The sequence below is a fragment of the Amblyraja radiata genome, chromosome 10 (genome assembly GCF_010909765.2).
Source record: "Amblyraja radiata isolate CabotCenter1 chromosome 10, sAmbRad1.1.pri, whole genome shotgun sequence".
Taxonomy (NCBI): Eukaryota; Metazoa; Chordata; class Chondrichthyes; order Rajiformes; family Rajidae; genus Amblyraja; species Amblyraja radiata.
The window spans coordinates 21,553,092-21,566,518 of record NC_045965.1 but is presented as its reverse complement, the minus strand read 5'-3'; the positions used below and the strand labels follow the sequence as shown (position 1 = coordinate 21,566,518).

At 45.0% G+C, this 13,427-nt stretch overlaps 1 protein-coding gene across 1 annotated transcript in view; it reads left to right on the top strand.

Moving 5' to 3' along the window:
- tnr (tenascin R) overlaps positions 1–13,427 on the top strand; it is a 48,850-nt gene that overhangs the window by 15,034 nt on the left and 20,389 nt on the right. The window contains exons 6-12 of the mRNA XM_033029137.1: positions 60–329; positions 1,602–1,787; positions 4,870–4,959; positions 6,208–6,336; positions 6,853–6,996; positions 8,017–8,136; positions 10,136–10,279. Of these exons, the coding sequence (XP_032885028.1) occupies positions 60–329; positions 1,602–1,787; positions 4,870–4,959; positions 6,208–6,336; positions 6,853–6,996; positions 8,017–8,136; positions 10,136–10,279 (1,083 nt within the window). The remainder of the gene's footprint in view (positions 1–59; positions 330–1,601; positions 1,788–4,869; positions 4,960–6,207; positions 6,337–6,852; positions 6,997–8,016; positions 8,137–10,135; positions 10,280–13,427) is intronic.

The following is a 13,427-nucleotide window of genomic DNA, read 5'->3' as shown; positions in this document are numbered from 1 at the left end:
TTGTGGTTGCCACAACATATTAAATCATGCTGAATGCAGCTCCCCATTTTATCTTTCAGTAATTGATGGTCCAACTCGCATCACCATCAGGGAGGTCGCTGATACCTTTGTTTTTGTGGAATGGATGCCTCCCAAAGCCTATATCGACCATATCCTCCTGTCATATGGGCTGACCAGTGGAACACATAACAAGTCGATGCTGAGACTGCAGCCCACACTGACCCAATACTCCCTACAGAACCTGAGACCTGGCACACAATACCAGGTGTCAGTCACTGGTGTTCAGGAACACAGACAAAGCCAGCCTGCGATCGCTGTTTTTACCACAGGTAAAGGAGATTATTTGTCCCCTGTGTGCGTGCGTGCGTGCATCTAAAGGACGAAGGACACTTCTGTTAGCTTTGTCTCTGACTGAAGCCATGCCTTATTTAGTGTCTGAATCATAAGGCATCTTTGTAACTGTAGTTCTTAGTATCTGAATTAGGAAACGTCATTCCTTTCATGGATATCCATACCTTTCGGCTAGGTTTATTATTGTCACATATGCTAAGGTACAATGAAAAGCTTTGTTTTGCATGCTATTCAGTCAACGGGAGTGAGGAGAAGAAAGAATGAAGGGGTGGAACAAGTCTTTGACTATTTTGGCTGCTTTTCCAAGGCAGGGTGAGGTGCAGATGAGGCCGATCTGTGCTACACCCAAAACTCTGCAATTTCTTGCGGTCTTTTTATTCCTCAGTCTTTGGGGATTTAATTTCTGTGGTATTAACTGGGATTGTTTTAGTGTTAAAGGATTAGAGAGGATGGAATTTTTAAAGAGCATCTAGGGGAGCTTTTTGCGCCAGTATGTAGATAGTGCTACCAGGAATGGGCCTATGCTAAGCCTAATCCTAGAAGATGAAGCTGACAAGTGAGAGAAATGTCAGCAGAGGACCCATAACTGGATGAGTTTCAAAGGACTTATGGAAAGGGATAGGATATTTGGGAAATCGTGAAAGCAGGAAGGAAATCAGAAAAAGAGTAAGGGACATTGTGGACCAAAGAAGCACTCTGTGCATGGAGCGAGAACATGTGCACAAGGTCTTAAATGAGTTATCAACTGTATTTGCTGAGGACAGAAAAAGTTGAGAACACATTCAGATTAACAAAATGAGATATGAAATATGAAAAGGAGATAGAAATTTCTTAAATGTTAATGAATTTTCCAGGGCATGATGAGATATATACCAGTCTGCTGTAGGAAGCAAGTGTGAGGTGTTACATTTTGGGAGATCAAATGTAAGGGGAAAGTACAACATTATTGGCAGAGCCCTTAGCAGCATTGGTGCACAGAGTGAGTTTGGGCTCCAAATCCATAGTTCCCTGACAGTAGCAACATAAGTAGCTGGAATGGTAAAGAGGTATATGATATGCTTGGCTTCATTGGTCAAGGCATTAACAAGCAAGGCAATGCCTCGAAGTTGTACACTTGGACCTAGAGCTGAGGTTGATTGCTCATTGCATTAGACCTTACCATCGGCCAGAGTGTGGAAGAAGTTAATGGTCCAGTGCCGTCTGCCTTGGTTCTTTGTGCAAATAATCATGCTTTGTGCTTTATTCCATAGAGATTGATGCTCCCAAAAACCTGCGTGTTGTGGCTCAAGGATTCAGCAAGCTGGATTTGGAATGGGATACCAGTCAAGCTGACATTGATAAATACAGAGTGGTCTACAGCACGCTGGCAGGAGGACAGTACCATGAAATGATTGTGCCCAAAAGTACAGGGCCATCAAGCAAGATTACACTGACTGGTAAGTTGCAGAACTTCTGACATGCACCATGACATCAGATTTCCCATCCTTTAACGTTTTAATTATCAAAATGGCTGCTGTCTAGAGCTCGAAGGAAAGAGCCGTAATCAGAGGTACACATAGTGCTACAGATAATCAACTTCATGTATGGATCATGATCATGGTATTAATAATTAATGTAGCTGCCAATGAGCATGGTATCAATGGTTCAGGTGGTGATGCCAGGATTCCAGGATACTGGTGGTACAAAATATGTTGCCAATGAATGGAACAGTTTTGAAGATTCTGACATGGGCGTGGTTATTGCTGTTGCTGATGAAGTAATACAAGAAATGTGGAATAGGGTCAAGCAGTTTTAGTTGCAAGAGAAACAGAGTTTATGATTCAAGCTGATGACTGTTTCTTAAGCTATGAAGTTGTTAAGATATTGGTGCATGTGACAAAGACATTGGTACCAATAGTAATAACGAATCTAGCAACGGAGGAGTCCTAGGACAGGTAGGTCAATGTGGGCATGAGAAGGTTGACATGCAATAAGAAGCTTGAGATGGCGATTGAGGACAGAGTACAGAGCAAAACGATCGCCTGGTCTGCACTTGGCTTGTACAATGTAGAGGATGCCACATCAGGAGCACAGAATACAGTAAACAGGTTGGAAGAGGCGCAATTGAATCTCTACCTCTTCTGGAAGGGCTGTATTAGGTCCCTGGATGCGGGTGAGAGAGATGTAGAGATGGGTGTTGCACTTTCTACGGTTACAGCTGAAAGTGCCAAGGGAGGAGGAAGCAAGGAAATCATTGTGAAAATAATCCCTGTGAAAATCAGAAAGGATTGAGCAGGGAAGATGGAACCGATGATGGGATCACTTTGGAACTCTATGGAGATCATAGAGGATGCTCAGTTGGACACTGGTGGAGCTAAAGATGAGGACTAGGGGAGCTCTATTTATGTTCTGATTGGGAGTGTGGGGGTGAGAGCAGAATGCAGTGAGTGGAGGAAATGTGTGTCTGGAATCCATCAACTATGGCAGAAAGAGCCACGATTCATGAAGATGGAGGATATTTTAAAAGCTCTAGAAAAGAAGGGCTCAAATTGAGAAAATGGCAGAGGCAGAAAAACTGAGAGAAATAGAGAGCATCCTCACGGTAGGCAAGGTGGGAGAAGAATAGACATAGCTGTGGGAGTTGGCACGCTTATAGATGTCAGTAGTGTGTGTGTCCCTGGGATGGAGACAGAGAGATCCAGAAAAGGGAGAGGGGAAAGGGATGGTACAAGTATCTGAACATTTTTTCAGGCAATACTAAATAGATTCTTATGTAGAACAATACAGCCCAAAATATTGGTTCCAAACATGATCTCCTTTGCCTGCACGAGATCCATATCCCCCTCATTCCCTGAATTCCATGCCTTTTTAACTCAACCTACATATGTGCTTCCATCACCACCCCTAGCACCACATTCCAAGCACCCATCACTCTTTGTGTTAGAAGAATTTTCCCGCACATCACTTTTAAACTTCCCCTCTCTCACCTTAAAGCTATGTCCTCTAGTTTTTGATATTTCCACCCTGGGAAAAAGGTTCTGACTGACTAACCGATCTATGCCTCTATTAATTTTATATACTTCTGTCAGGTTGTCCCTCAACCTGATACTCTCTGCAGCTAACCCCCTCCAATAAAGGGGGAATTTTTGGAAACCTCTTCTGTACTTAATAAAGGACAGAATAAAATTGACTTTGACTTTGACTTTACTCTCTCTAAAGCCTCAAGATCCTTCTTGTAAAAATCTCACACAATACTCAGTGCAGCTTTACCAAAGTTTTATAAAACTGCGCCACATTTCCTAGCTCATCTCAATGCCTCAATTGATGAAGGCAACCATACCACACACTTTCTTTACCACTCTATCAACTTGTGTTGCAACTTTCCGTGAGCTGTCGATGTCGATCCAAAGATCCCTTTGTACTTTAATGCTGTTGAAGGTCTAGCTATTAACCGTACACTTTTCTCTTGCATTTGAACATCTCAAAGTGGAACATCTCACTATTGCTCAGATTAAACTCGATTTGCCATTTCTCCGCACATTTCTGCAATTGATCTCTTCCACTACATATTTTGACAGCCTACCTCACTTTACAGAATACTACCAATTTTTGTGTCATCTGCAAACTTACTAACCAACCCATCCACATTTATCGCAGTTGTTTATATACAGTGTAGACACTGTACATACAGTATATCTACATACAGTATATCTCCATCTACATACAGTATATCTCGAACAACAGTGGTCCCAGCACAGATTCCTGCAGAACACAACTGGTCACAAACCTCTAGCTAAAATACCAACTTTCCACCACTAGCCTCTATTGGTAAGTCAGCTCTGATTCAAGCTATCAAGTCACTGCATGTTAATCTACTGGATGATCTTTCCATGAGGGAATTTATCACATGGCTTGCTAAATCCATGTAGACAGCATCCACTACGCTACCCTTATCAATCACCTTCATTGCCCCCCTAAAAAAACACTCACACGTTAAGGGACGACCTGCCTCGGGCAAAGCCATGCTGACTGTTCCAAATTAACCCATTCTCTTCCAAAAGTGAGTAAATCCTTTCCTGATGAATCCACTCCAGTAGTTTCCCTACCAGTGAAGTGAAGCTCACAAGTGTATAATTTCCTGGATTATCTCGACATCCCTTCTCAAACAAAGGAACAAAATTGGCTCTTCAGGACCTCCCCTGCAGCTATAGAGAATACACAGATCTTTGTCAAAGTCCCTGCAATCTCTTCTCTTCCTTTCTCAATAACCTGCAGTAGAGCCCATCACGCCCTGTGGATTTATCCACCATGTTTTTCAGGTAACCCAAGACCACCTTCACCTTGATCTCAAACTACCCTTGAATATCAGAATACCAGCACCCATCTCACTATCATCCATGTCCTTCTCCTTGGCCAATACAAATGCAAAATACTGGTTGAATATCTCACCCACATCCACTGTCAGCATGTTGACATTGTTAGCAGTGTTGATTTATTTTCATGGTGTCACCTTATATTGTCTCTCTATTTTGTCTGCAGATCTACTGCCCAGTACTGAATATGGTATCGGAATATCAGCTGTAAAGGAGACCAAACAAAGCGTTCCAATCACCATGAATACAAGGACAGGTAGATTCCCAACCCCCCCTTATGTGTTCCAACTCTAGGCTATCACAAACACAGAAAATTCTGGAAGTCAAACGCAGCAAGTCATCCATTTAAATCATTAATGTTTCAGTTCAGAGGCCTTCGAGACAAATGCTGCCTGGTATGCTGAGTGTTTTCAGCATTTTCTGTTTCTATTTCAGGTTTTCAGTACTTGCAATTTTTTCAAATTTCCCCATTGAACTATTTAATGTTAACTTTCAATCACATTGAATATTGGTTATACAATTCAGCAGTTGGGGTTTTGGGGACAGTTAATGGTAATGATTTGAGGTGAAGACCTTTCCTCAGATCTAAGAAAGAGAACGCAAGTTGGTCTAAGTGGTGAAGAATGATGTCGCCATTGAATGAACATTTGAGCTTGATTTTCTAACGTGATGCTAATGTTGTGACGTTTGGGTCATGTCGTACAGCCCTAATGGATGTCCTGAGCAGGTCAGGATATACAAATGAAAGAAATAAAAGGCAGGAGGTGGGGGGAGTGAGCTGGGGAAGTGGAGCAAAGGAGAGCACAAATGGCCAATTCTGGTAGCATCAGAAAGAAAGTGCAAGTTCATTGAAGTTGGAGAATTTATAATCGAGTCTGACAGGTTGTGATGTGCCCAGATGTAAATTAAGGCTGGTAGGTGATGGGTTGGATCAGATGTGGTAGGGATTAATGGGCAGATGGATAAGGTGGGGGATGGGGATTGCTGAGATAGAGGCCAGTGGGTGATAGGTGGAAACAAAGAGGAGAAAAAATACATGAGGCATATGGAACAAGGTGGGGATGAGGAGGGGAGGAGAGGGATAGAGACAGAGGTTGGTAGGCGATGGGTGGAACCAGACGAGGAAAGGATGATGGGCATGTGGAACCAGGTGGGAGAAGGGGATAGAAAAGTGACCCAAGTAAGAACAAACTCAGCTAGATAATTATGTGGGCGATGATAGATGGAGCCAAACTGGAGAAGGATGATGGGCCTGGGTAATGAGGGGAGAGAGGTGGCAAAGGTGAACAAAGGGACAGCGACCTGGGCAGACTGCTGGAAGTGAGAACGGAACACATGGAAGGGGTTAGCTGAGGTCGGAAAATGCAGTGTTCATACCGTCGGGATACAGGCTGAGGTAAATGAGGTGTTGGTCCTCATTCAGATCTCTCTGTAACCTTCATGCGTGTTGGATCTGCAGACCTGTCTGATTTTCTGATCCCCATTTGTACCTTTTGTTTTGCAGCCTTGGATCCACCACAGGACATCTCCTTCAGCAATATCTCTCCAGATTCGGTGACCATAACCTGGCGCAAGCCCAGCGCTGCCTTTGATCATTACCAGATGTTCTACCATCCAGTCTCAGACCACTGGGGTAATCAATGGCCTCTACATTTCTTCTAGAGAATCAAAGTGTTGTGCAATGTAGAAACTGACTCCTTGGCCCTCCATATCCATGCTGACAGTTACGCCAATCTCTGTTAATCCCACTTGCCTGCATTAAATCCATATCCTTCCTTGCCTTGCTCATTTAATACCTATCCATGAAATCTTTCATTTCCACTTGGGAGAGCAAACTAAACCTCTGTCTTGGCTTGGGTTTGCTTCATTTCCTTTGTGCTCCGGTTTCTGGACAATACCTTGACCCTACAAACCTCTGGATCACAGGTCAGTGGACTGCCACTGCACCCATGGTGAATACTAACCGAGAGACTGCCGATGCAGATCAGGCTGGCTGTGTTTGGGTTGCTGCAGGGTGGGAATGACGATAAGATCGGGTGTTGTGTGTGCAAGGAGGGGGTGTTTCTCTCACAGGGACAAGATGTTGATGATGTTGATTCTCACTGATCACCTGCTGGCTGACTGGTCCTCTTTCTACTCTGGATTTCAGATGGCGTGGAGAGCGTGAACATTTCGTCACTCCAGAATGAGTACACCCTGAACAAGCTGCAGCCTGCAACTGAGTACGCGGTAAAACTGAGCACAGTTCAGGGGCTTGCCGAGAGTCCGCTCACATCATCCACCGTGCAGACAGGTCAGCAGCTTAACATAGGGAGCAAACTCTGCAATCACTGAATATAGTCATAGAGTGGTACATCGTAGAAACAGGTCTTTCCACCTGCTAAGTCCAAATCAATTGCTTTGCCCATTGCACTAACCCAGTTTGCCTGGATTATGATTAATATCTACTGTGCCTTGCCTGTTTGTATTCTTACTGTACATTGATATCCCTATACTCTAGCCCATTTACTATAAACCTATTAGAAAACTTCATCTCACACTTTTCAGGTGAAACCTTGGCTGTCTTTTCACCATCCACATTTTCAACCCAATCTATATTCTGCTGTATCCTTTGACATCTCCCTCACCATTCACAACTCCATTAGTTGTTATGTTATCTGCAAACTTACTAATCAGAATACCTACATTTTCATCCATATCATTAATATGTTCCACAAACCCCTTCATCATTACTCTCTGTCTTCTATGTTGGATCCAATTTAGCAACTCTCCTTGGATGTCATGTGACTTAATCTGTGGGATCAGCCTACCATGTGGAACTTTATCGATGGTTTTACTAAAGTCCATACAGACAACACCTACTGCTTTACCCACATCAATCATCTTTGTTACTTCCTCAAATAAATGTAGCATATTTGTGAGACAAGTCCTCTCCCACACAGTGCCATGCAGACTATCCCTAATTTGTCCCTGCTTTTCCGAATATGATCCACCCATTTATCAATCCTGCCCCTCAGACCATTTCCAACTAATTCTCAACCACTGACCTTCAGACCAAGTGGCTTATTCTTGCTTTCCATCTTGAATAAATGTATCGCCATTGCTGTCTTCCAGTCATCTGCCATCAACCTTAGGCTGGCAGAGATTTACCCATCTCTGTCAGTGGAGGCCTCAGGTTGTTTGCCCAGTGCAGATCACATGCCAAAAGTCAGCACTGCATGAAAAGTGTTGGTAGGTGAACAGAGCTGTACACTGTCATTATGAGGGATATAATGATGTTGATAATGACCTATTCCTCCGCATATCTTCATAGCAATGGACAGCCCGTTCGATGTGCAAGTTGCCAACGTGACTCCAACTGAGGTTCAGCTAATGTGGGCTGCACCTCAGGCCGCGGTGCAGAACTATGTTATTATTGTGTCACACAGCCAGGGTAAGTATTTCTTTTAACTTGAACAGTCCTTGCATTGCCTGCTCCATTAAATACCCAGAAAATCCCAGCTTCTTTATCCCTGCCCCGTCCCAGTCCCAGTGTGCACCATAAAGCACATGGTTCATTTCCCCTTTTCCCACCTCCTTCCTTCCCCCCCCCTAATTTGTCCCGCTTATGTAGTGTTTGCTTTGTCAATGTATTCCTACAGCCTACCCCCCCCCCCCCCCCTTTTCTCTCCCTTTTCTCTCAAAAAACATGGAAAATAAGAGTAGGCGGAGGCTCTTGAGACCTGCTTTGCCATTCAACAAATCAGAGTAGATCATTCTCTTCAGATCCCGGATACCCACTTTCTGCTCATTATCCAAAATTCCCTTTGTCATTAACAAATATATTTACCTCCCCCTTGAATGCATAAAATGCCTTAGTCTCAAGTGCTTTCTAACATATTGGAAGTCTTGCTGGTGCTTTTCGGAAGGGTTTAAACTAAGTTGACAGGGAATGGGACACGAAAAGAACAAACATTCAGGGAAAACTAAGAAAACTAACTACAGGCCTAAACACCAGCAGTGGATAGAGGAATATCTATGTAGACAAATAATAGAGAGGTGATTAAAATATGCTTGTGGTACTGCAAATTTCAGCTTCATGAATATTAACTGGCATTGCCTGAATGTAAAAGGCTTAGCAGGGTAGAATTCTTTGAGGCATGATTGGAACTCATCTAAGGGAAAATAGCTGATCAGTGTGTGTGGGGGACCATTTTGTGTGGAAATGTGTGTGGGACCATTTTGGAGATTGTAAACACAACTGGGCATTTCCAGGAAGGAACTGCAGATGCTAGTTTAAACCGAAGATAGACACAAAAAGCTAGAGTAACTCAATGGGTCAGACAGCATCTCTGGAAAGAAGGAATAAGTGATGTTTCAGGGTGAGACCATTCTTCAGTGAGAGTTGGGGGGAGAAGGAAACAAGAGATATAGATGGTGATATAGAGAGATATAGAACAAATGAATTAAAGATATGCAAAAAAGTAACGATGATAAAGGAAACAGGTCATTGTTAGCTAAGGTCTAGGTGAAACAAGTTACAGACAACGAGACACAACAGACGACCTTGAAGCTAGTAGGATGACATGTGTGGGAGAGGGATAGAGCGAGAGGGGATGCAAAGGTTAGTTGAAGTTAGAGAAATCTATATTCATACCGCAAGATTGTGAGCTGCCCAAGTGATATATGGGGTGCTGTTCCTCCATTTGCATTTGGCCTCACTCTGACACTCTGACAGTGGAGGAGGCCCAGGACAGAAAGGTCAGGAAGGGAAATTGGTGTTTGGCAAACAGGAGATCAGGTAGGCCCAGGTGGACGGAGCAAAGGTGTTCAGCGAAATGATCGCTTCATCTAGGTTTGGTCTCGCCGATCTATAAGAGTCCACACCTTGAACAACGGAGGTTGGAGGAGGTGCAAGTGAACCTCTGCCTTAGCCGAAAGGACTGTTGGGGTCCCTGGACAGAGTCGAGGGAGGAGGTATAGGGACAGGTGTTGCATCTCCTGCAGTTGCAGTGGAAGGTGCCTGGGGAGGAGGTGATTTGGGTGGGAAGGGATGAGTTAACCAGGGAGTTGCGGAGGGAATGGTCTCTCTGGAAGGCGGAAAGAGATAGAGATGGGAAGATGTGACTAGTGGAGGTGGCAAAAATGTTGGAGGATTATATGTTGTATGTGATGGCTGCAAGGAAGTAGGACATGAGAGTTTTTATCCCAAGAGCCAGCTGGCGCTGATAGTCTGAATGTTTTCTTTTAGTTAATATAATCTATTCTGAAAGGAAGACCTCTTTTTACAATGCTGACTTCCTGCTGCACCCTGTTCTCATGTCGCCACACCCAAACCACCCCCCCCCCCCACCACATCTCCCCCCTACCCACTACCCTCCCACCAGTTTAGTCCACCTTTCATGCTTATTCACCTGTTGCTCAATGCCAGCAGTTCTCTTGTTTTTGTGCAGATGTTGCAGACAAGATTCTTATCGATGGGTCTGTGACACAGCATCGACTGATCAATCTCCAACCATTCACCAATTACTCGGTCACCGTCTATGCCACCAGGGGGTCCATGACCAGTTCTTCTGTCTTCCTTCACTTCTTCACCCGTATGTACTTTTTTGTGGACTTGATCATGAACTAATCTATTTCTGTATTCACTTAAGGCTGCACTATCTGTGCGACAGTAAGTGCCATCAGTAACCAAGGATGGACACAAAAATGCTGGAGTAAATCTGCGGGAGTAACTTCAGACCTCGAGGTCTTCAGGTCTCGACCCGAAATATCAACCATTCCTTCCCTCCAGAGATGTTGCCTGTCCCGTTGAGTTACTCCAACATTTTGTGTCTATCTTTGGTTTAAACCGGCATTTGCCATTCCTTCCTACACATCAGTAACCAAGAATTCTACGGAGAATGGGTAAGCAATGCAGTGGGGGGGGGGAGGGGGGGGGGCTTGGACATAGGAAGAGGGAGATTCAGTGGGAAGAAAATGACATTGGCCTATATTTACTGAGTGAAGATGTGTCGAATCTGGAGTAATATTTGCTTGTAGACAATATGAAAGATGTGGAGAGTATTAGCATCAGGGATGCAGTTAGTCTGTCAGTGTCAGTACAGGGGAAGTGTTACCATGATGTGTGAGGGAGGTGATTTGGCAGCATGGGGTGACTATCAAAATGATTGTGTGCGACAAGATGATTAACATCTGTAGAAATAGAGTCAACAGTGCTATGATGGGTTACTGAGTAACAGTGTGAAAGGATGATATTAAAATCAATTCATGACGGTAACACAGGAATTAGATAAAATAGACACAAAATGCTGGAGAGAAGGAATTGGTGATGATTTGGGTCGAGACCCTTCTTCAGACATTGGGGCTGCAACCCAATTTGGGGCCAAAATGATCATAGAATCATAGAATTGTACAGCGCATAAATGATCATTTTTAACCCATCTTGTCCCTGCTGATTGTGACGTTGATCTACACTAATTAAATGTTCCTGCACTAGGCTTGTATTTCCTTACTCCTTTCCCATCCAAATGCATTTTTACATTTTAACTGTATCTGCCTCCACTATCTCCTCTGGCAGCTCCTTCTAAATAACCACTATCCTCTGTTGGAGCAACTCACTCCTCAGATATCCTTAAATATCTTCCTTCTCTTCCTTAACATTTGCCCTCAGTTCTAGGCTCGTTCTAGACTCCCCTGTGCTAAGAAATAAAGGTTGACTATCTTTTCTATGTAGGCCTGTCATCATTTTATTAACATCTCTCATATCACCCCTCAGCCTCCAAAGTTCCAGTGAGAATAAACCCACTTTCTATCCACTTTCTCCTTAAAACTACAGCCTTCCATCCCAAGCAACACCCTGGTGAATCTCTTGGGCACTCTCCCAATTGATACGACATGCTTCCTATAATGTAGTGACCAGATCTGTACTCTATACTCCAAGTGCGGACTGACCAATATTAGTACAGCAGCAACATGGCATCCCAACTCTTATATCAAATGCCTCGGCAGATGAAGGTAAACATACTAAATGCTTTTTAACTACCCTATTTACCCACCTTCAAAGAGTTATAGACTTGTACCCCAAGGTCCCTCTGTCCATCAACGTTCCCAAGGTCCTTGCCATTTACTCCATACATGTGCACCAATACTTTCCAAAATGCATGACTTCACACTTTAGTGCAGGTTAGTTGAGAGATGCAGCACGGAAACAGGTTGTTCGGCCCCCCGAGTCCATGTCGACCAGCGATCGCCGCACATTAACAATATCCTATACACACTAGGAACAATTTACAATTATACCAAACCAATTAATCTACAGGCCTGTATATTATTGGAATATTGGGGGATTCCGGAGAAAACCCACGCAGGTCACGGGGAGAACATACGAACTCCGTTCACACAGCACCCGTAGTCAGGATTGAACCCGGGTCTCTGGTGCTGTAAGGCAGCAACTCTTTTGCTGAGTTGTGCCAAATAGTGGGGTGAGAAAAGCTGAGCGAATGTTATGGGTTGGTAACTTTCCATCAGAGTTGGTCACTAAGGAGATCTGATGCTGGTTTAATCTTAGATTTTGTTGGAGGCTAAGGAATGGGAGAATTAAAATGACAGAAATCTGCAAACTCAGGATCATTACTGCAGATGAAGGCGATGTGTTCTGCGAAGCAGTCATTGCAATCTGTGTAGGGATTCTATAGTGAGTGTTGACAGTACTCAGGGCTGCCAACTCTCACGCTTTGAGTGTGAGACTCACGCCCTCAAGCAAACTCTCACGCCCTCACGCTCATCAGAAATTTCTCACGCTCAGTGGTGAGAAATGTCGTGATCAACGAAAATTTAAAAACTGGGATAAGCTGCATGGTCCGCGGGTGTTGGAGAGCGGGGGCTGCGGGAGGGATGGGAGCAGAACCAGCGGCCGGAACAGATGCGGGGAGCCGGGACGGACGAGTGTTTGCCAGGGCCGGTGTGTCGCTCGCTACATCTCTGGCCATGGAGCACTCCGGACAGTGCGAGTGTCCCGGGCGTCGGAGGCGTCGGAAGCGTTGTGCCGCTGCCGCTGCCGTGAGAGTCTCTGTGCCGAAGGGACAGACTCTTAAAGGGAGGTGGAGAGAGAGAGAGAGGGGAAGGAGACAGTGGGGAGAGAGAGAGGGGGGTGAGAGGAGAGAGAGGGGAGAGACAGGGGGGGAGTGAATGGAGAGGGAGAAGAGGGAGGGGGGGGGGAGAGAGAGGTAGGGGAGAGAGAGGGAGGAGAGTGAGGTGGGAGAGGGGGGGGAGTGAGAGAGGGGTAAGAGGGAAGAGAGAGAGGGGGTGGAGAGGGAGGAGAGGGTATGAGAGAATGGGAGAGAGAAGGGGAAGAGAGAGGGGTGGTAAAAGAGAGAGGGGGAAGAGGGGGAGAGGGGGAAAGAGAGAACCGGGGGAAAGAGAGAGATAGGGGGGCAAAGAAAAATAGATTGAGACAGAGGAGAAAGAGAGGGGAGAGGGCAAGGGGAAGAGTGAGGTAGGACGGAGAAATGGGGAAGAGAGGAGGGAAGAGAGAGAGGTGAGAGGAGAGACAGAGAGAGAGGGGAAAGAGAGGGGGGGGGGTGTGTGGAGAGGGAGAGAGAGGGAGGGAGAAAGAGGTTGGGGGGAAGCGAGGGGGAGAGGGGAGAGAGAGAAGAAAGAGAGGGGGAGAGAGAGAGGGGGAGAAAGAGTTAGGGGAAAGAGAGGGGAGAGAGAGTTAGGAGAAAGAGGGGGGAGAGGGGGGAG